General features: G+C 32.8%; 1 protein-coding gene across 1 annotated transcript; it reads right to left on the minus strand.

Moving 5' to 3' along the window:
- Positions 1-11,925: 11,925 nt before the first annotated feature.
- LOC127082843 (long chain acyl-CoA synthetase 9, chloroplastic) lies at positions 11,926-17,806 on the minus strand. Its single transcript, XM_051023078.1, has 11 exons — positions 17,238-17,806; positions 17,046-17,126; positions 15,998-16,261; positions 15,715-15,846; positions 15,424-15,597; positions 15,089-15,318; positions 14,691-14,808; positions 13,674-13,805; positions 12,894-13,028; positions 12,622-12,828; positions 11,926-12,526 (listed from the first exon to the last, which is right to left on the minus strand). The coding sequence occupies exons 1-11, from the start codon at positions 17,679-17,681 to the stop codon at positions 12,359-12,361; spliced, it is 2,085 nt and encodes a 694-aa protein (XP_050879035.1). The 5' UTR covers positions 17,682-17,806; the 3' UTR covers positions 11,926-12,358.
- Between the last annotated feature and the right edge of the window lie 5,838 nt (positions 17,807-23,644).

Here is a 23,644-nt window from a genome sequence, read left to right on the forward strand (position 1 = left end):
CTCTCATATTTTCAACTAAGGTTGAAATCCCTGTTGGTGTAGTTATGTAGAAAGGTTTATCTAATTTCTAATTTTCTTCAATATTAAGGTCAAAGGAGTCATATGGTGTGAAGCACCCGTATCAAGTATCCAATTAAAACAATATTCAAATTTACCAGTCATGTTTTCAGGTTTGGGGGTATTTTTCTTCTCCAGTATCTCTTATGAATCAGAACTGCACTCTGATGCCATAATAGAAAGTTAACTTGAAAAATATGTTGTATTCTTATTATTTTTATGACACATGACATACCTTTATATATAGCCTGAAGATCTATCTTTCAGAATTTGAAAATAGAATCAACTCTAAGAAACCCTAGCAAACTAATAACAAACCCTAACAAACTATTACATTTATCTCTAATAATTATACTTTATCATATTCTTTGGAAATGAAAAACAAATTCGAAATCATCCTAACCAGAAATAATTTATAATATTTTATTGTGAAAGTTACATTGACGAAGCAGTGAGAGGACTAGAACACAAAAAACATAAGAAAACAGATAAAAATTACAAATGGAAGTCAATATTGACACACCTATACAACACATCAACGTTTTCCAACTTTAAATTACCAAAGCGATACTTCCAATAGCACAACGACGCCAAACATTCTGCTAGAGAATTAATATTTTTCCAAAATAGAGAAATCGTTGAATAGCATCGGGATTAAGTAGAACACTCGTGCAATCTGCTGTTTTAAAAAAATCTATAAATTGTAAAACGTGTTTAGTCGTTAGGGTTATGATTTTTTTAGAAAGAGATAGACATATTTTGGTACCAAGGAGTACGGAAAATAAAATCTACCATTAGAGATTCATCCCGAATCATTGTAAGTTTTATTTCTTGTATTTCAATTATAATAGCCATGAATTCATTAAGAATGGGTGACTAATTTTATTAGATTAGGTTCCTCTTAGATGATTTTACACTTACAATATGAAACCATATGATCTTTTTTTATTGTTTGTGTAATGAACCTCTGTTTGAAAAATTATACAATTTTAGTTTAGTTTAATTATCTCTCATAAATGGAATTGAGAGAATTGATTTAGATGACAATTGAGACCTAATCGGAGATTATCACTTCTGATTAATAAAATTGTGGAATTTTTATGATTGTTTGAAACTTTACATGAATATTTTCAACCATTAGTCTAGTTTTACGTGCTATAAGACCTTCGTCTGTTGCGATTGTATTCTCCCGTAATTTTTGGGAGGTAGCTTCAGACGAAGCGGGTTACTCAACTGTCGATTCGTTGGGTAGTCATGTTTCGTAAAATAGTCTTCTTATTTATGCACTACAAAACCTTCCTCTACTGCGATTATATTCCCCCAAAACCTCTAAGAGACACTCATATGTTTCTCACGGGAAAACAAACTACTTTGCAACTTATCAATTGTTAAGGTTGTTACATCATTTGATTATCCTATAAAACACACAACATAATTGAATCTTGAGGTCAAAAACTTAAGAATATTTTTAATATGTAATATGGCTACTTGAGTCAAAGTTTCACCAAGGGCATTCATTTTTCCATCAAAGCCAAGTTTCTTGCAAAATACTCATTCACATATATCTAATTTTCATGATGAGACTTTCAAATTCCTTGTATGGCGCATGTACTTTAGCTCACTTTACCTTAGTAGAGCCTTAACATCGCATAAATTCCCAAATATCTTTGGCCTTGTCACGAACAAGAATGGTCTTAGGAACTTATCGAACAATTGCTTGAAACATAAATTTTTTGGTCTTCAATTCCTTCAACTTTTTATATGTAACAACTCTTCGTTGTTCTTAAGTTGCTCCTGCTGTTGATACAAGTAATATTCCTTTCTTGACGAGATTCCAATATTCTTTGAATATTAGGTTTTCCATTGACATGAACCGGCGATCGTAGATACCTTCAAATTTTAAAATTGTTGGTTGTGAAAAATTGCTTGAAATCATCCCTTGTCAACTTTGTCTTTCTTCGGAATTGTAACAAACTTGAAAAACTATACTGCAGATTAAAGTTTGTAACAATTGTGAGAGTAAAAACTCAATTATGTGTTTTCTCATCAGTCACAAGGCCCTTTAATAGATTGCAATGCAATTGTCAAAGTGTAAAGGACAGCAAAAACAAAAAATTAACAACTCTAGTTGTTTTGCTTGCAATACAAGTAATCTGACTAACTAGCTTTGTTAGTTAAGTCCTAACAATAAATTTGGTTAAAATTTTATGTCTATAATATCGTAATTTTGTTGAAAGTTTAAAAAGGTAATATTTGTTAAATTTTGGTGAGTATGATACAATCAAATTCAGTGTATCAATCTAAATACTCAAGTAGACCATTTGCTTCCTCCAACATCACAATATATACACACTAGTATTTTTATATCTAATATTTTTATATCATTATTATTGTACTACTACTATATTAACAAATGAATATAAAACAAAGTTTCAAACTAATCATATTTTTCATTTTCTCCAATAAAATATGTACAAATAATGTAACATGTAGTGGGTAAACAAACGTAACCCTTTTTTATCGATACTTTGTGGAAAGGAGGAAAAAGTATACGCATTAAGTTACATAGAAGAAAAGGGAAAGTAGCATTGGAAAACATTATATGGAGTCTCCATGAAACATCCGAAAAGGCTTAAAGGTGATGGAAACAAACAAACTAATGTTCACATGGGAAGAGGTGGGGACTGTTTCTGATTTGGTTGGCTTCATCTTCAAGTCATACTCACATCATGGACCAAAATTAGATGTCGGTCTCCTTCATTCTTTCATTTGCCTCATTCATTTTAAGTCTAGTCCAATTTGAAAATGTCTCACAACTAACTATAAGGTATAACACTTTGAATTCCAACACTAGTGTGTAAGCATATACTTATCCAAATTGGAAAAAAAAATAGTGAATGATATTATTATGTTTTCTATTTAAAAAGTTAGTTTGAATAGAGAGAATAAAATTAATATTTATTATTAAATTAATGATTTTTTTTTATAAATAAAATAGAAATAAAATAAAAACAAAAAGTTTTTTCGAGAGAGAATCACAATAATCTCAAACACTTTCTGCAAGTTGGTGTATAAATATATATCTTGTTTAATATTTTTTTAATGGTTAAATAATATATTAATAAAGAAAGACAAAAGATCCACACAAAAAGATTATGAACACAAAAAGTATTAGGCTAAGAAACTAAATAAGGAAGTAAGAAAGAAAACAAATATAATAAAACAATCATTATAAGAGAAGGAACAACAACATAAAACAAGAAAGAAAGAAAAAAAGAAAATCAGTAGCTAAACAACCAGCAAACCAACATTGGACAAGCTAGAGCTCTGACATCAATAGAATTTTAAAGTCAATCAATGGAGAAGAGAGAGTTTAACGGGGATTTGTTAATTAACCAACTTCATGCCAAAAAATACTCTTATTTTCTACCTCTTTCACATTTGTTGACAAACTGATAAATTTTTTATCATTAAGAACAAACCGAGTAGTTCACACCATTGCATACCAAATCATAATAAACCTACCTTTAAACTTAGTTCTAGACCCTAGAGAGAGGAAAAACTCAAAAAATGATCTAATATCTCTAGGAAGAGACAAATGAATCCCTACCAAACTGTACAAGACAAAAAAAAATGAGAAGACGATTCGACCATATCCCCATAAAGAGCACATAGGGTCCCCTCTGGAGCAATAATAACTTTCCACTTGAATAAACTTTTCTTTGACTGAAACCTATCTGACAAAAACTGCCAAGAAAAAATCACCACCTTAGCAAGAGTTCGGCTCTCTCAAATCAATGGAAGAGTCGAGAAGAAATTCTCCACATGCCCCTCAAAATGCCCCTCAAAAGGGGGAGAAGACCTACTTGAACTTGATAAGCTGATGCCACGTAAAAGGAGTCATCTCTAGCATGTATCCAAACCCACTTGTCCATCTCCACATTAAGCTGGACCTCTTGGAGAGCAAAGAAGAAGTCTACAACCAGAGGTTCTTCATGCACGAAGAATGGTATATGTCATTTAAGATCTCAAGTCACACTCCCCTTATCAGAACTCCCAATCTCACCTACAATACCTTTAGGAATTTGGGAAATATAGAAAAGATTATGCAACATAATCTCGAGAGGAATCCTACAAGTCAAGGGTCTCCCCAGAAGGAAGTCAAAAGATGACATTCAACTTTCTTAATCAACTCCGACTCAAACCAATTCAGAGGATCATATTTATTGGAACCGGGGAGAGATACTCCTTTCCACCTGGTGGAAACATTACAACTATGCAAGGACCTACCCCTACACCAAGAAGAGACAATACAAGCTCCATAACATGCAAAAAGGAAGTTAAACCAAATACCAAAAGAACCCGTCAAAAGTCTTCATCTCCATTAAACCCATGACTTCTTAGGCTTACGAATATCAGACCATCTAACCCATGGGATTTTAGAAAATCCTTTCACCCACCCCAAAGAAAACTCCTTTAAATCCTATAACTTCCACCACACAGTCATAGATATCTTAAGAAATGAGAGAAAGAAAACAGGAATAACATTAATCACCAAGTTAAGAAGAATAACACTTCCCCCTAAGTTAACATACCTATGTAACCAAGAGTTAATTCTCTTCTAGATCATGTTTAACAAAGGATCACATGTAGACTCCAATTGCACGTTAGCTCCAACTGGAAACCCGGATACTAAAACAGTAGAGACTCAATCTTGCAATGCACATAATCCTAAAAAAACTAGAGAAAATAGGGGTCAACAATTATCCCAATCAAACAACTCTTATCAAAATTAACCCTTAGACTTGAGGCAGGCTCAAACCCCCTTAGGATTGCTCTGATAGCCAATAAATACTTGAATGATGGTTTGACCAAGATTAAGGTATTATCAACATACTAGAGGTTAGATACCTCTTAATTGGAGGGGCCAACTTTAAACCCAAAAAAGAGACTAAGATTAGAGGACCGCTTAATCAAACCACTAAGCCCTTCATCCACAAGGAGAAAAAGGAAATGGGCTAGAGGATATCCCTGCTTCAACCCTCTTTGAATCTTGATTTAAGGAGTTGGAGAGTCATTAACCAATAAAACTAAATTACCATATAAAATGCAAGCTTTGATCCAGGATCTCCATTTTAAATTAAAGCCAAATCTGATAAGCATATAATCTAGGAAGTTATAGCTCATAAAATCATACACTTTCTCAAAATTAACTTTAAATATAACGCAAGGTTTCTTAGATATCTTAGCCAAGTTAATAACCTCATTGAGTGCTACAACACCATCCACCAACATTCTCTCTTTCAGGAAGGCAAACTAGTTAGGACTAATTAGCTTATCCATCACCACTCTCAACCTCTTAGCCATAACTTTAGCTACCAACTTATAGAGAGGTTTTTCCAAGGAAATATGTCGAAAATCACCTAAAGAAGTTGGATTCTTAACCTTTGGAATGAGAGCCACAAAAAATAGGAAAATTTACGGGAAAGAGATGAAAACAGTGGAACTTGCCAAACATAATCCTCAAATTTTCCCTCATAAGAAACCAAAACCTTTTAAAAAAAGAAAAATTGAAACCATCAGACCCCTAAATATTATCCCCATCACATTGATCCACCACATCATCTAATTCCTCAAGCTGGAAAGGAGAAGTTGGGGCTAAGTTATCCTCCTCAGAGAGGGATCTGAAAGCTACCCCATCAAGTCTTGGGCAGGCAATTTCAGGTTCTTTAAACCTCTCAGATGAGTCTTGTTAAACTTTTGGTTAATCTATTTGCAGTTTGTTGACTAGAGATCACAAACCATGGACTTAGATTCCAAAATCTAATTTTTCTTTTATGAAATATCGACCAAATTCAATATACTTACTTCTATCATGTTAAACTAGATTGTGCTTTATGCTTAGGGAAACTTTATTGTCACAATATAACTTTAATAGAAGATCAATTTTTATCTTAAGTTCCTTCGGGGCTCTATAAGTTCATAATCTTTCACAATCTTCTTAGTCATAACCCTAAACTTGACTTCAACACTATTTATTGCAACAACTTCTATTTTATTTCTCCATGTTATAAGATTACTCCAAACATAATACAATGTCTAATGTTGAAGTTTTATTTGTAGTGAATCTAACCACGTTCCATTTGTTTGTCTTTCACTGGTCTTCTTTAAAAGTAGACTTTTTTGAGTTGAATTTCAAATATCTCAGTATTATATTAACTTCCTTAAGATTTTCCTCATAAGGTGAACACATAAACTAACTCGTTACACTATTTGAAAATGTGATGCTAAATCTATCGTCACTGTGTGTCCTTTCCAATACTCACGTCATATTCTTTTCTTTACATGACTCAGTATTTTGTGGAATTTCATTCTGTTCATCATTATTATCATCTTCAAAATTCTCATTGTTTTCTTCATAAAACAATATAGGCATGAATTCACCATGTTCCTTACTCGTAGCATGTGTATGTTCATATAATAAATTATGGCTATTTCTTTATTGATTTAGAAGTACAAGTATTAGAAATTTGTGATATACAAAAATAATTATAAAATCTTATGCCTCCCGTTTCAAATGAATCTTCCTTATGTATTTCCGGAAGATGAGTATCTTTAACAGAAAAAAAATGTTCTTTCCATACTAAAATTCTTTATCAAAAAATTTATACCTTTTATGAATAAGAAAGTATCCAACAAAAATATATTTTATAGCAACAGATTTAATTTTGCCAAGATTATTATGTTCATGAACAAAATTTATGCAATAAAATATTTTAAAAGTCAAATAAATTGAAACATAAGTAATGAGAAAACATTCTTTGAAACAAATGTTGGTTTGATTATGGTTGTATGATGGTTTAGAAGGGGGGTTGAATAGACATTTCTCTAATTAAAAAGTTGCTTTTCAAAATCAGAGTTAAAAGTGTATGAACTTGTGTTTTAAAAGAGTTTTTGAAAGATTACGCGATCGAATAAATGTACAGAGAAAATCAATGATAACAAGATGGTGATGAATTAACTAATCAACAATATAGAAATCAGTCCAATTAGATTCAAAGAGAGATGTTTGAATAAAAAATTTAATTGATTCAACAATTTAATATTATAATTTTCAAGAATATTCATCAGAAAGAATTACTCAACATATTAGATATAATACATGGCTAAGTTTAGCAAGCAGATAAAACCTAAGAGCATGAAAATTAGATAAAGAAAGTAAATTAGATTGGGGAAGAAAAATTATACATTGAGATTTATACTGATTTGGTGCTTTGTCACCGCTTGCACTTAATCCATTATATGAAGATAAATCATCAGAAATTACAGAGTCTTAGACTATTGAAAATTTTACAATATCCTTTTGTATAGATGGTAATCACCGATTAACAAAAATACTTAGAACTAATAACTAAGCTAAACAGATTTAAATCTCGATTCTTCTTCAGTGTAGGCAACTCACTAGGCTATAAAAACCTCCAAGATCCAAGATCCACGATCTTGAATCGATCCACCTTCTCAAAACCAAAGCACCTCAAGATCTCGTACGCAACAAATTTCAATAGATCCTACCAGGACTCTATTTTTAGAGTATCTGAACTATTGATAGGTGTTGGAAACTCCAAGACATCTTAGAGAAGAACTTATTATTTTTCTTCATTAGATGTCAATCTCGATAAATCCACAACTTGATTCTTCTATCTGAAAAACTCTTCTCAAATTATTAGGACCTATAATGAATCTTTTCACAACAAGAACTCACACTCTCTCGTAGAGGTTAACAACACTCATCAATGGTGTTTTCATTTGAGGTTGAAGATGAAATGTTTCAGAACAAATTCACACGACAACTTTGCTAACTCAAAAGTCAACACTCGAAAACAAATTCTTCAAAGTTTATCTGAGAGAGAATATTTATGTGAATGATGAACACCCAAGGTTTACCAAAGGTTTTGAAATACTATGGGAGAATTATGAAAAATAGAGAGAGAAATAATATTTTCTATGTGCTAGAGATAAGACACAAAATAGTGTAAAAAAATATTTTTATTCGAGTCAAGTGCTTAAAATTTTATTCAAGTCAAGAGATGATAATATTCTAATCTAGTAACAAAAATTGGGAAAATTAAGTTGAGTTCGATTCAAATCATGATTTGAATCATGTGATTCAAATCACACCAAAGCTTGATTCGAATCATGTTGAATTTGATTTACAAAAAAAGTGTCCATGATTTGAATCAGATGAGACCAAGATTTGAATCATATTTTTTGAATTCAACAATGAAGAAAGTTGAAAGATTATGATTCAAATCAATTTTTTCATGATTCGAATCATGTTTAGTGAAATTACTTGATTTGGGTCATACACATTCTTGGTTTGAATCAATTTCGTTGACTTTGGTCAAATGCCTATTTTAATGCATGAAAAATGTTTTCGACCTATGAAAGAGTGAGGGACAGCTGTGAGGGACTCAAATATGATAAAACTAAAATATTTAAAAACATCAAAATAAATCAAATTGATACTGTTACCGGCAGATCAATTTCAAATAAGATTTGACATTTGAAAATTGAGAAGTTTGGCGAGCATCTTGTTAATAATATGCAATAGTTAAACACTACTACAGAAAACACATATAATGACGATTGCGAAACACATATAATGAAGGTTGCACATCCGTTTTTAGCTAGCGTGTGATTGTATGAATATTGGTTACCACAATGGGCGTGTGACCTTGGTTATAAACTAGGTAGTGTGCTACCTATCACAACAGTTATATTAAACAACCGTTGTGGTATGTGTAAGAGTTTATTATTAAATATGGGATTGCTTGTTTTTCTCTGCTCCTCATTAACCATATAGAACCATTCAAATAGATTTTCGAGATAATAATCAGAAAAATTAAACTATTCTTGAAAAACAACTTAATCGGTCCAATGTTTTTTTAAACTGCATGCATCTTGTAATTCATGATTTCCACATTAACTCATATAACTTGATTCAATCCCAAATTCTTCAAAGTAATGATGAATGGATGTCTTCCAAGTCTTTCACACAAAACTTGATTTGTTATTCCGTTATTCTAGTTTATTTTGCAAACATCGAATTTTGTATGAAAGACTCATACTGACATTTGTTTATCATCATTGCTTTGAAGAATTTATGGTATTGAACTAAATTCTATGGACTAAAGAGAAAATCAAGATTATAAGATGCATGCAATTCGATAAACATTGGATTGTCTAAGTTGATTTTCAAGAATAATTTAATTTTTCTATTTATTGTCTCAAAAATGTATTTAAATGAATGCATGTACAATGAGGAGTTAGTGAAACAAGCAATCACATATGATATAACATACTCACTAACAACATTTATCAACAAAAAACATCAGTTAATTAACATAGATTGGGAGAACTTGATAACTAACCGTTCCTAGAATTTATTGGATGCATGAAGGATAGTCTTCAATCTTCATGTCTAGTTGAATTCGTGCAGTTCTCAAGGTCTTCATCTGATTCATAATCAGTTGCATCCAGATTCATTAGGTCTTTCACAATAGCCTCTACCTTCCGTATCTTTTCACGGTTAAGATTCTTGATAAGAATCTTCTATAGCTTGTTCCACCATACAGTTCAACAATAGTAATCTATCCCTAACAGCTTCAGCTTCCTTTGCTTTATTCAACCATAACTCCAGCATATCAATAACCTCTTTTGAAGCCTCAATCTCTTGGACAACTTTGCTCTCACTAGCTTGATCTTGATTCATGTTGAGAGAAGGATCTGAAATCTGAGAGAAGGATCTAAAATCTGGGAGAAGGATCTGAAATCTGAGAGAATACCCAAACCAAAACATATCCAAACCAACAACAAAACATGTGAAATCGAAGTAAATAATATGAAAATATACAACAACAAAAACCCATAAACTCTCAAACAAGAAGAAAATCATGTGAAACATAACAACAACATACAACAACAACAACAATAAAAACCCATAAATTCTTGAACAAGAAGAAAATCATGTGAAACATAACAACAACATACACGAAAACAAGAGAATAAGGAAGAAGAAGAATATATTTATGTATGAATAACAAGATTGAGGTTATACTATAGAATAGGAAAGCTAATGACAAATAAGAAGAGAAAAAATGTGTGATAGGGTTTTGTTGTGAGAGATACGACGATATTGTCAAGAAGCGAGAGTTTATTCGCTTATATATGAGTAAACAATTTCACCACAGTCGTATTCAAAAACCGTGAAGAAATGTGATGTATTTCACAACGGTTGACATTATCAATCGTAGTGATAGGTATTCTATATATATATATATATATATATATATATATATATATATATATATATATATATATATATATATATATATATATATATATATATATATATATATATATATATATATATATATATATATATATATATATAATATATATAGAATATATATATAAAATAGAAAAATATTGGAGTTGGGATTCGAACCACATCATTCCATGAATGTATAATCACGATTAATTATTTTGACTATAATACAATGTCTTTTTGTAAATATAAAAACAAAACAAAGCGCGTCTAAAAATGAGATAGGGAGTAATTCTAAAAAAACATAGTGAGAATGAAAAAAAAAATAGTTTGACATTTTTTATCTTGGAATAGTTTACAACTACTAGATTACATGATAGGTTTAAAACATGTAGATCATCTTTAAAAGATGACATTGGAAAGAACACAATTTAACATTGACTTACAATGGTTTAAAAAGAGTCCTCCGTCGTTTTTTTTTTTTACTTATATGGATTATATCAAGAAAATATAGTAGATTTATCTGTCATTGTTGTGTGATGAATAGTACTTGAACCTACTATTCAAGTAGGTTGGAACTGCCACTAAAAAGGCCACATTTACCATTTTATGCTAGAGTAATAAGGAATTTGAAATCCAAGGAGTTTGAAAAAATATTTAAATGTTCTGTCATGATTGAAATTTGAGTTGAAGAAGATTGAGGCTATTGATCATAATTCTTGGTTCGAATCAATTTCGTTGACTTTAGTCGAATATCCATTTTAATACATCAAAATTAATTTTCAACTTATGAAAGAGTGAAGCACAATTGTGAGGGACTCAAATATTATAAAACTAAAATATTGCAAAACATCAAAACAAAGCAAATTGATACCGTTCATGACATATCAATTTCAAATAAGATTTGACGAGAACTTTAACGAACATCTTACTAATAATATGCAGCAATTAAAATTGTTCACTCTACAAATATTTATGTACTTCATTTGAAAAAAGTGAAATGTTAACGATGTTTAACATTGTGTTAAACTTTGTTGGGGAGTAATCCTAAAAAATATAGTGAGAATGAAAAAAAAAATAGTTTGACATTTTTTATCTTGGATTAGTTTAAAAACATATTATGGATTATATGGTAGAATTAAATCATGTAAATCATCATCAAAAGATGACACCGGAGACAATACAATTTAACATTCACGTACAATGGTTGAAAAAGAGTTATCTATAAAAAAAAATTATTATTATCTGTAGGAAGTATATGAAGAAAATATAGTAGATTCATGTGTCATGCGATGAGTTAATATATTAGATACATGCAGTAAATAATCTGGACAGTTAATATTATTGAACGATTCAGATTACACTAACAAAATCAATTTTAAATAACCATGGTTGTTAATCTGAAATTGGATATTTGATATTTAAAACTGTGACAGAACTGGTCAACAAAATTCAAATCCTCCTAAACTGTTGATTAAATAACTTGTCATACTCCCAAAGGACAAACATAATACAGACAACTACTATATGATGGGTGTGTATTCATCACATCTAATCAGCATCCCTTCATTGATATAATCACAGTCAAGGAAACTGGGCTAAATAATAAATGGGATAAGAATTATACATCCAATCAAATTTCAGTAGACATTATTTAATTAACTACTAAAACTAAAAGTAATTATTCATAACTGTGATTAGTAGTCATGCAAAAAATTTATTCCTGAGATAAATTTACAAAGGAAAAATTGATAAACTTGTAGTAAAAAGCTTTGGTTAAGTTCACTGATATGCATATGCAAACTCAAAGTTATTACTCATTTGGTAACCTACTAAATTGGTGTCACTTTGCATGATAAATAAAATTATAAATAGAAAAAAATCCGGCAAAAATGCAGATCCATCCTAGAGGAAAAGAGTAAAAGAAGTATCTTCTTTTGCTGCAATGAGTAACCATTCCAAGTTTGATCTTGTCTACTTGCCATATAACTTTGAGAGCTCTTCTTGAAAAGTCTTTCTAATGATATCTCTCTTGATCTTAAGGGCTCCAGTGACTAGGCCAGTCTCTGGAGTCCAGGGATCAGAAAGCAATTTAACTTTTGCAGGAGTCTCGAATTTTTCCAGACGAGCCTTCTTTGCTTCCTGCAAATATTTTCATAAAATATTTGCTGTTATTTTAACACAAATTTACCTTCTAATATCAAAGTTCTAAACGGACTTCAATATAAAAAGCATACCTTTAGAAGTGATGCATGCACCTCCTTCACTGCTTCTTCTTTCTGGCACAGTTCTGAAAGATCAGAATAAGCAATCCCTTGCTTGGAAGCCCATTCACTCAATGCAGAATGAGAAACATCCACAAGTGCCACAGTGTAAGTTTGAAAAGAATCAGCATACAACATAATGTTGTCTACAAAGGGGCTGACAAGAAGAGCTGCCTCAACCTGTGTTTAACTTGATTAGTCTTTAGGTATTGAGAATGGAAAATACCACAAACTAAAGTTGATACCTTTCCTAAGGACACATATTCTCCATGCTGCAATTTAACTATGTCCTTTTTCCTATCAATGATCTCAAGGACCCCGTCTGCATGAAATCTCCCTACGTCACCGGTGTAGAACCACCTTACTCCTCGTTCATCAACCTTTTCATTTTTATCATCATATAAACAGCATTTATCAGACTCATATTATGTAAGTATCCTCTTTCTATTTTAATTTTCTTGATCATCTATATTAATTTCCTAACTCTATTTTGATTTCTGATGTAAATAATGAAAGACGGTTTCTGGTATACTTTTTTGTTAAATGTTATATTTGTGAAAGACATCTCTTTCTATGTTAACATACCAGTACCTTAGTTTTTCTAAAAGTCTTGTATCCCGCGCTCATATATGGTATCAGTACCGTAACCATATCCATGGAACATAGGTATTTATAACCCAAATACATTATACTCATCCAGAGAGCTTGTGTAAGAAGACCTTAATATTTTCTCATAATATGACCAAAAAAACAAAGAAAGTTGAAATGATTGGCTGCTATTAAAATTAATGCAGTGATTAGAGCATAGGGGTGAGACTGAGAACCAAAAAATTTGGATGGAACATATAAGTGAGTCAAAATTAATCTTTGATATCAATTTTTGGATGCATTTATGAAAATAGCTTATGACATTTCTATAAGTTACTCTCACCTTATTTCAATAAGCTCCCTAGGATTGCTTAAAGGAATCTAAGGGTACTTCTCTTACCAAGACGTAAAGCAATCTAAGGAACATGCAGCTATACCTTGTAAGATTCTCTTGTCTTTTCTTCATTTTTGAAATATCCAGGAGTGACATTTGCACCACCAATTACTATTTCACCACGAGGCATTGGTGAGTCAGTAGTTGAGTATCCACCTTCAGGCCAGTCAACTAGCTGAGAAAAGAGTACAAAATCCTTGCATAAGAAATCTTTTTTCTAAATGCCGATAAGGAAAGTAAACCACCATTATAAAATATCATAGTAGAGTTTATGATCTTGAGGTGTTTATCATATTGCACTATTATATACAGAAACAAGACAGCAAGCATTGTTTGGTGATAAGCATAACTTTGAAGGATCAAGAGGAAGAGGATAGGTGCCTGGTCATTTCTATCATTTCAAAGAAATATTATCAACACTTTTTAAACACATATTTCACAGGTGTTTATGATTACTCCAACAAACACATTTGCCACATAAATTGATCACTCTTTATGTAGTGCCTTCTTCATAAATTGAACAATTGTGTGTTGTAAAATCTTAATATTTTAAGATCTAGATATCTTTATGCAAAATCTCAGTTTTGATAACCTTGCTCATTTGGAGGATAGCTTATTCTTCACTCTACAACTTATTTCTATAGATGGAGAGAATTGTAGCCAAGTGACAGTTAAAAATGATCCAAAAGCTGTTAAAAATGACAATCAATTTAGGATTTGCATGAGAATGTAAAAAACGAAATTATAATAAATAAATTCAGGAATAAGGAGTAGACGTTTATTAATGATACTAGTAGCTATTCCAAAAGCCTAAATAAAAGAGAGCACTGCATTTTTTGTAATTAATCAGGGTAAGTTCATGGAATATTTTTAGTGGGAAATGTATATTAATTGTGCCTATAAGTGCAATGATATAAACTGCGAGGAACAACTACTCCATATCTACTGAAGGACTGTGATTCCTCCATTAAACAGCAAAAAGTAGATAAAATAAGTAGCACTTGTGTTTGAAAAATAATACTTGAATTTAAAATGTGAGGTGAAATAGATCAATTACTACCTTGATATATGAGCAAGGAATAGGTGGTCCAACACGGCCAGCAGATGTATCGTCAAAATCAGAGAATGCCCCACCAGCGCAAGTCTCCGTGAGACCATATCCTTGACTTATTGGAGCACTGAAAATGAGAAATAGATATAAATGTGAAGGGAAAAATAATACATGGCATCTGAAAGTAAAATAGAAAAACAAGCACATGAAATAAGCAAACCCATAGAACTGAATTTACTAGCATGTTTTGACTCCATAGAACTGAATTTACTAGCATGTTTCGACTCCTACTCTTCCCTGATGATGATATTTTTTTCTTTATTATTTTACTATAATGAATATTAAGTAAAAGATAAAGGACCAAAAACATATTTTATCTTTAAAAAAAAAAGATTTTCATTACTTACCCAAGACAAATATTGATGAATCTTTGTGTGTCAGCAGAAAGAGGTGCACCACCACATAGTATATAACGAATACGACCACCCATAATTGCTTGGACTTTTTTGAACACAAAAAAATTCCATAGAACTTTTTCCAATCCCCAAGCACCAAACCAGCTACCATTAATTGCCCGCAACCTTCGTGCATAGGCTAAATCAAACAACTTCTTTGATAATCCTCCCTTTGCATTTACCTATATGACCAGAGAACTTCATTCAACAAGCTCATTCACGCTTGCGCATTTATGCACAATATGTAGGTACACATTTTTTAAATGTAACGGGAAAAAATCAAATACCTTCTTGAAAACTCCATCACGTACACGATCAAGAATTGCTGGTACAGATGCCATCAGAGTTGGCATTAATGCACTGGCATCCCCCTTTGTCCCCTTCTTTACCTTGTTCGATGTATCGGTTAGAGTCAAAGGAGTTCCGTATCCTATAGAGCCTCCAACAGCTGGAAGTAAATTCTAAAACAAGTAGTTGAATTTGTCAAAAACATGTAAGATAAGAAACAGAGGTAAATAAAGTGCAACCAAAGTGCCCTATATGCTAATCAGTTCATTTGTGTTACTGGATACATATACCTCGGCTATTAATTCAAGGATATGAGCCATTGGTAAGTATGCTAGATATACATCATTTTTCCCAATGTTAGGAATAATTGTCATTACAGCAGACACTGTTGATACAATATTTCCATGTGTCATCATCACACCCTGCGCAAAAGAAAAGAGATTCAAGAAACAGTTTAATGAGAAAAAAAGGATTGTGAAAAAGAAGGAAAATGCATCACAGTCCCGTCTAGACTCTAAGATAGAAAGAAAAGTTTCTACTAGAATAATTGCATCACTCAAAGATGCTTCTAACCTTAGGCAAGCCTGTACTTCCACTTGTGTACATTATAACTGCAACATCAGCTGAAAGGGGTAAATCAGCCGCAACAGGGTTTTCTCTACCAAGCTTCTCAACATCAGAAAAGGAAGTGATTGTCCATCCATGCTGAGCAGATGAGGCATCAGATGGAACATCGTTGTCAATACATATCACACGTTTCACGAAGTCAAGCTGTCCGGAAATATGCACTAGTGATTTCAATTCTTTGCGCCCACAAATCACAGTTGTAACCTCTGTCTGCCATAGATTTCACAAGTTAGATTATAAAACATATAAGAATAATAACAACAAGAGCAGAGGAACTAAATTACAAAACATGGTGAAGAAGAAGATGATACAATTATTGTGTTTCAAACCATAAACACAAATCTGAAAGCAAATCTCAAAACTACTAGAAATTTACAGGTAAACTAAAAACCATATGAAATAGAATTGACTTTCTTGCCAGCAAATAAAATTTAAACATCAGAAATTGCATGTTGAGCAGTTAAGTAATGCTCTGCAAACATTTAAATAATAAAAATGAAAAGAGAAAGGAAATGATTATGACTAAAATCAAGAACTTGTTAAAGAGAAAATGGAAAAGAGATAAAGCATTAGTGTACCTATGAACAATATCACTTGTTATCTTATAATGTCATCTTAAGAGGTGTCCATAAAAACTATTTTCGAAAGTACATGAAAGGAAAATGTATAACATTAGAATATTAATTTCATCTTCGTCTTTTCATCATAACAATAGGATATGTATATTTTTAGAGGAATGTTAGGAATGCTCTCTTTTCAACCCTCTCTCTAAAATACACTCTTTTATTCTGTAAAATATAAGTGGGTCCTAGGGAATCATTTCCAAAGTGAGAACCTACATAAGAGAGAGAGTGTTAAAAAGAGGGTATTACAGGCAGTCCTGTATTTTTATGTTCACTGTGTTTTGAATTGCTAGTTTCTTCTCCCTTTTGTGTTAATAACATTCACAAAACAGTTCTCTGTTTGGGAAGAGTGATATACACAGAGAGCGAACCTCGTTCAATGAGTGGCACAAAGCCTCCTCTCCCAACGAAGCATACATTGTCACAACCGTCACATTTCTCCTGAAACAAGCCTGAAGATACAAAACACACACAACAAGAAAAATGAGTAAATAAATTCATTCTGTTCCATCTATATTAAAAAAAAGTTTCAAAAAATGAATAAGAAGCGTAAAAACAAACACCTGCAATGCAATAAACCACTCTTCTCTAGTCTCAGCATAAATCGCAGCACGTTCTTCTCTAACGTGCCCAATATTGGCTAAACCAGAAGCAAAATTAGAAACAGATTCAAAAACAGCTCCATAGGTAACCCATTTATACTCCCCATGATGAAGCTTCTCAAACGTTCTTCCATCAGAAGAAATCTCCATTTCTCTAGAAATGAATTCACGCGTCCCGAGTAACAGTTTACCATGATGCGCCCTGCATGAATGCTCAAACATCTCCGCGAGAGTGGTGACGTCTTCCCAAGCGGAACTAAGCACGGAAGCGAAGCGGTGGTTGCGGACAGTGTATCCGGGATCGCCTCCGACATCGGTAGGTGAGCCACGGCGTTTGCGGTTGGTGGAGTTTCTGAAGAGGAGTATGACGAGGGGAACAATGAGGCCGACAATGTAGGCGTTCATCGTTGATCTGAATGAGTTTCCGTTCAGAGCAATGTACGTAACGATTATTTTTGTAGTAGTAAGAAAAGGAGGAGGGTGATTGGGTTTTGATTAGAATGTGGAAAGACGAGGAGTGTTGTGTGTTGTGCTGGCCTATCAATATGGGGCGGAAAGACCAAGAGAGTCAGTTATGGAATTTCAGAACTTCAAAGTAACCAACCCATAAATAAAGTCATACACTTTGTTTACGCTAACCAAAAAAATAAAATGATTTTAAGAGAATTCATTTTGAAGGTCACCCTCTATAGCACTTGAATTTAGTTTGGTATTTGTATCACATGTGTTAAAAACCGAATCAATTTAATACTATCTCTAAATCTTAATATACGAGAAATATATGGGTTAGATTTATAGAAGGATAGATGTATTTGGTTTATATATATATGAAAGAGATATATTAATTATTGAATTAATTTAATTTTTTTTCTTATAATAAAAATCAGAGGGAGTAGAAATCGTAAATCAAATCAAACAAAATAGAAAATCGTAAAAAATCATAGTTAGTTCTGATGTCTTTTAGTCATATTTTATAAAAACTATGTGGTTTGATTCGGTTTTTAGTTTGTATTTTGTAAACTGAATCAAGCTGAATCAAATCGTATTATATTCCAATCCAAATTTTATTTAACCCACATTGAACTCCAACCTAAACCTATTATGTCTTAGTCTTACAAATACGAACGATTTTCTCTTCCTCACACTTAGGATTTCAGTCTCAATTTTCTCAAATCTCTTCTAGCACAATTGTGTTTTCTTCGCCATATATTATTTGCCTTTTATTCTATAATATATGATTTCAGATAGCTCCAATTATGATCATAGGGTTTTTTAGGTCTATCTTGTAAGTCACGTCACCTTATAGGTTTATTAGACACTATGCAAAAATTCTAAAATATCCTATAATTTTTGGAGATGTATTTTCGGACGCACTCAATACACACTCAGCGTAGGTCATTCCGAGTGACGCCTTATAAGTTGTTTTTTTTTTAATTCTGGAGATTCATTTCCGAGATATTTCCGTTAATATTTTCGAAATGTTTGCACACCAATACCAGAGGCAGACACCAACAACATGTAATTTGACAAAATAAAATTAACATTCTTAACATAAAATTAGCATTACATATATGATTTTAACATAAAATGAAACATTACACTTCAATATTCAGGTGGACGCTTCAACATCTTCATAATATCTTCGAGCAATCTTGGAATCGTCGTTTTCAACTCGAGTTGAACTTTTATTTCGAAATAGGAAAATGTATTCCACATAGCCCTTACATATGCATCTGTCTTGAGCTCGAAGTTATTGAACTCAATCCTTCCTCCGTTGTCAAACGAAGGTGAACGGTACTCGAGCTTCACAATTCTTCGATTGTCTCTGTAAGGTATGAGATGATGAATTTCATCTTTAATATTTGCAAGAGATGTGTAATATGTTAGCTTAAAATTTTTCCTGGGAGTTGCGTTGGAAAAAGGAACATTTGTGACATAACAATTGATTTTTATTTGTGACATTTGAGACATTTTTAATTTGTGTGAAATAAGAAACAATGGCACCTTCATTTATAGAAGCTCTAGAAAATTATGGACCATTAAAAACCTCGCATGTTGATTCCAGAGATATATCTTCGGTTTTGCACCCTATTCTTGTTTCGGATATGCATCTCCGGAACCTCTCTTAAACAGGTTTGAAAACATAACTTTTTTTTGCAAATGAACAAATGTTGTCATGGGAAAGATTAAAAATGTATTAAGATACAATATGACAAATTGAATAAAATACACTTCATTAATATTGAGACACAATTACATACACTTATTGGTCGGGCTAAACACGAGATTAAAATGAATCGAAAGATTTATCACCGGCTAAATCTATGGGTGGTACCCTCTTTGACTTTTGTGCATTTGATTCTCTTTCAATATTGTTCAATTTCTGGAACTCTTGCATCATTTCCATAAAATGGTATGGCTAAGTCTCGACTGTTGTTGTTGGATGAGTCGTCCACTCCGGTGATGTAAGTGGTATAATGCATCTCAGTTTCAAATAAACTTGAACAAAATATCCTGATTTTGAAAGCCACTCAATACACATAATATGATCATTTGAATTTTGAGGTGGGGCGGTACACAATGGGAAGAAGGTTTCCGAAAAACTGTATCGTGTAAGATCAACACATACCCTATCATACACACATATTATGAGGTGAACCATTTCAGTGAAACGCATCCCTTTTGCCCCCGGTGTCGGTCCATTAAGACAAGGAATAAGAGACTCATAAAATTCATCCAGGTGTCCTTTCTTTATGTATAGTCGTGTGTATGATTTTTTATGAGTCCTCAACTCTTGGATAAGTTGATGGCGGACAATTGTATGATTATCTTCTCATTTACCAAGTAAATTTGAAAAAACTCGATATCCATAATTACCATCTCCCTCAACATTGACGATCCACTCAATGTATTTATGCATAAAAAACGACATTTCGTCAATGAATGAAATCTTTGGTGGAGGCGGCATAGGAGGTGGTTTGCTAATGCGAGCTCCTTTTGAAACACTTTTTTTGAAATTTTGGAGTTGGTGAGTCCGGAAAAACTTTGTCAACATGTTCAAAATACGAAGGATATTGCACCGTTGAGTTGTCATTTAGTGTAGGCTTGAGCTTCTTCGGAGCACCTTTTGTTTTTATCGATTGAGAGGGTGGTTTCAAGTAGGCGGCTTTCAGATAAGCAATCTTCCTTAGTTGTTATTTGATGTGGAGTTTTATGTTGTCATTGGCTTTCAAAAATCTCTCGGTATCACTTCCCACTCAGTCAAAATAGAGATATTTGATTTATCGTCTTTCATGTCACCATCATCATCAAACATAAACCTCTTCCAATGAGTGTAAACCTCATCCAATCTTATAAGACTACCAAGTTTCACCTTTTTTGCAATAACACAAGCACATGGGAGACTATATGTTTTCACAATTATGCATCCATACTTTGCGCTATCGGAGCCTACATTATCAGCTCGTTTAGCCTTGTGAAAAATATAATTCAAACCTGCTCGAGATATGTTATCGGCCAACTGAGAATAAAGATTTTTATCTTTAAATCGGTGTTCCAAAACTGTGATGCTCTGATCAAATGATGTATGTATCTCATTATGCTGATTCTGAATCATTTGGTTCACAGAGTCTCAATCTCTATACAAATCACCATTACCATTTCCAAACCAATTATTCAATGTAGCATGGGCATACTCAACTCGGTTAGTTTTTGTATTTCTAAGGTGTCTGACCTTATCAGTCCAAGCACAAAAAATATTCTCCTTCACCTGGTTAAGAATTGTGCTTTCAACATATTTCAACAAATCAGGATATTTTTCACACACTTTCCTGAAATGCATAACAAAAACGGCATATAATTCTTTTGTGGAAGAATTTACTATACGATTCCATGCATCAGTTATTTTTTCCACAACCACACTCGCCTTCACCATTTTTCCATCTTCGGACTCTATTTATTTCGTCCTAATCACGGGTTTAACCCGACTTCTCACATTTTTTGTTATGTGATACCTACAAAGTAAAGCGTAAGAATTATGAAATACCTTTGCAACCGAATTCATCAAGGCAGTGTCGCAGTCGGTCACTATGACTTTAGGCATCTCAACTTGGTCCTTCAACATTGCCTGACACACCTCTAAGGCCCAAGTAACATTCTTCTCTTTCTCTCTCTCTAGAAATGCAAACCCGACATAATATGTCTTCTCAATTGAGGTAACAACAACCATCTCCAATAATGGAAGTCTATACTTGTTGGTCTTGTACATTGAATCAAGTATGAGCATCGTAGGAAACGTGTTGAACAACTTTATAGAATCAAGATGAGTCTAAAATATATCTCTAACAGTGACTCCATCCTCGCATGTTCGGTACCTAGACACATAACTATTATCATCCAACCGTTTTAAGAGTATTTTCGTTTCACTTTTATCCCCACATAAGCGCCTTGTTAGTTTGGTACCAAATATTATACACTTGCTTGATATTTGATATAATTTCGGGTCTTTTCCGCTTCAATATTGCAAGCATATTTTTTGGTTGACCAAATTCAATGTCATGTCAGCAACACATTCATTCACTTTCGGCATGAGCCGACACACAATTGTATGCCATACTACCTTATCACACAAATCATGGTTATGCAAACCACATATGACATTAAATCTCCAATTTTTGTTTGCCAACATATACCACGCACCTTAAAGGAACACTCATATTTTCTTGAAATTAGTGTCGTCTCTTTTAAAATTCTGGAGTAGAGGTCTATATTTCCCGCTTCTTTTGTACGTCACTGTCACAAAAGCACATCTTTTATCCGAACCAATATCATACCTTTCAATAACCACACTGAATCCCTATTTTGAGGCCTCCATATGAATCCACTGAAGCATTTGATCAGGAGATTCAAACTCTTGCTCGTTTTTAAATTGGTTGCCTATATCTACCGCATTCACAACAACACCTTGAACATTTGGAGACACAACTTGTTAGGGAAAAAATCGGGGTGCACTATATCTAATGAAAACAATTACCATAAAACAGTAAATTAGCGTTATTGCTGAATACATAGCCAAAAAATGAACACCGACTGATATCAAAAATGCATTTCCGAAATAGTTCATACATGTTCTGGAGATACATTTCCGGAAAAAGCGCTCATTTTCACACAAAAAAACATGATTAATGTGAGCAATGCAACTTGAAATAAATGATCTTTACCTAAAATTCTAACTTCTTTTTCTACCATTGGTGTGATGAACCACACGATTGAAGATTTGGAGTGAAAAAATGGATTGAGAATGGAAGGGTTTTTGGTTAGGGTTTCCAAATAAAAACAACAATGGTTGTGTGATCATGTTGTTGTGTGTTTTATCTGATTTTTCCAGAGATGCATCTTCGGAAATATTTGACATGCAAAAGGTGATAAAACATTTCAAAATCCCGCCCAAACTTCCAAAGATGCATCTCTGGAATTTCCACTGAGTCGATCAATTATGAATATTTTCTTGAAATATCCTGGAGATGCAACTCCGGAATAAAAAAAACCTATAGGGCGTCACTCATAATGGTCTAGGTTGAGTGTGCATTGGATGAGTCCGGAAATTCATCTCCGGAAACTTGGGAGCATTTTAGAATTTTTGCATGGTGCCTAAGAAACCTACAGGTTGCGTTAATAAATTCCCCAATCATTACATGTCCCTCTTCTTTGTAAGAATATGCTTTGGAAAGGCCCAATAATGACTATAATCTTAGTGACCACTTTATAAATTATGTTGTATAAGTTTAGAGGATTTCTTATCCCATCCTATATGGTAGAAAAGCATGCTATGAAAATCTGAAAATACTTCTCAGATTTTGGAGATGCATCTTCGGACCCACCCTTTTCTTAAGTCAAAATGTTAAAACTAAGTCACACCAACATATTTTGTAAAAAGTAATTCGGAGATACATTTTTGAAATATTTCAATACACACCTCATGAACCCCCCTGTCTGAAAGGGCCCTTTTAAGCATAGATTGACCCGAAGATGCATCTCCGTATACACATAAGATGTATAGGGAGATGCATCTTTGTAACCAGACAAGATAGTAAATGTTAAGTTTATTTTATTAATACTCAGATGAAATTGATGATATAGTAAATGTATATTATGATGACCATTAAACCATACAATCGATATGAAAAAAGGACATATTGTATACGTGCGTTTTCGACGCCATGAGATTTGGTGTAAGAAATGATTTTTTCGACAGATGGTGACATGGGTTGAAACGATTTGATTAATAAGTATGGTTCGACACTTCGACAAAATGGAAGTTTCGTCATTTCGACAAAGATATTTGCACCTAGGAAAAGCACTTTTGACAG

Source organism: Lathyrus oleraceus, chromosome 5 (genome assembly GCF_024323335.1).
Source record: "Lathyrus oleraceus cultivar Zhongwan6 chromosome 5, CAAS_Psat_ZW6_1.0, whole genome shotgun sequence".
Taxonomy (NCBI): domain Eukaryota; kingdom Viridiplantae; phylum Streptophyta; class Magnoliopsida; order Fabales; family Fabaceae; genus Lathyrus; species Lathyrus oleraceus.

Bases quoted from the DNA above. Each gene is read 5' to 3' on its own strand.
- LOC127082843 (XM_051023078.1), bottom strand. From the start codon at position 17,681: ATGAACGCCTACATTGTCGGCCTCATTGTTCCCCTCGTCATACTCCTC. The intron at 16,262-17,045 runs GTTCGCTCTCTG...AATCTATGGCAG, and splicing joins TGTGCCACTCATTGAACGAG to ACAGAGGTTACAACTGTGAT. The intron at 13,029-13,673 runs GTATAGCTGCAT...AAAAATGAAAAG, and splicing joins AGACAAGAGAATCTTACAAG to GTTGATGAACGAGGAGTAAG.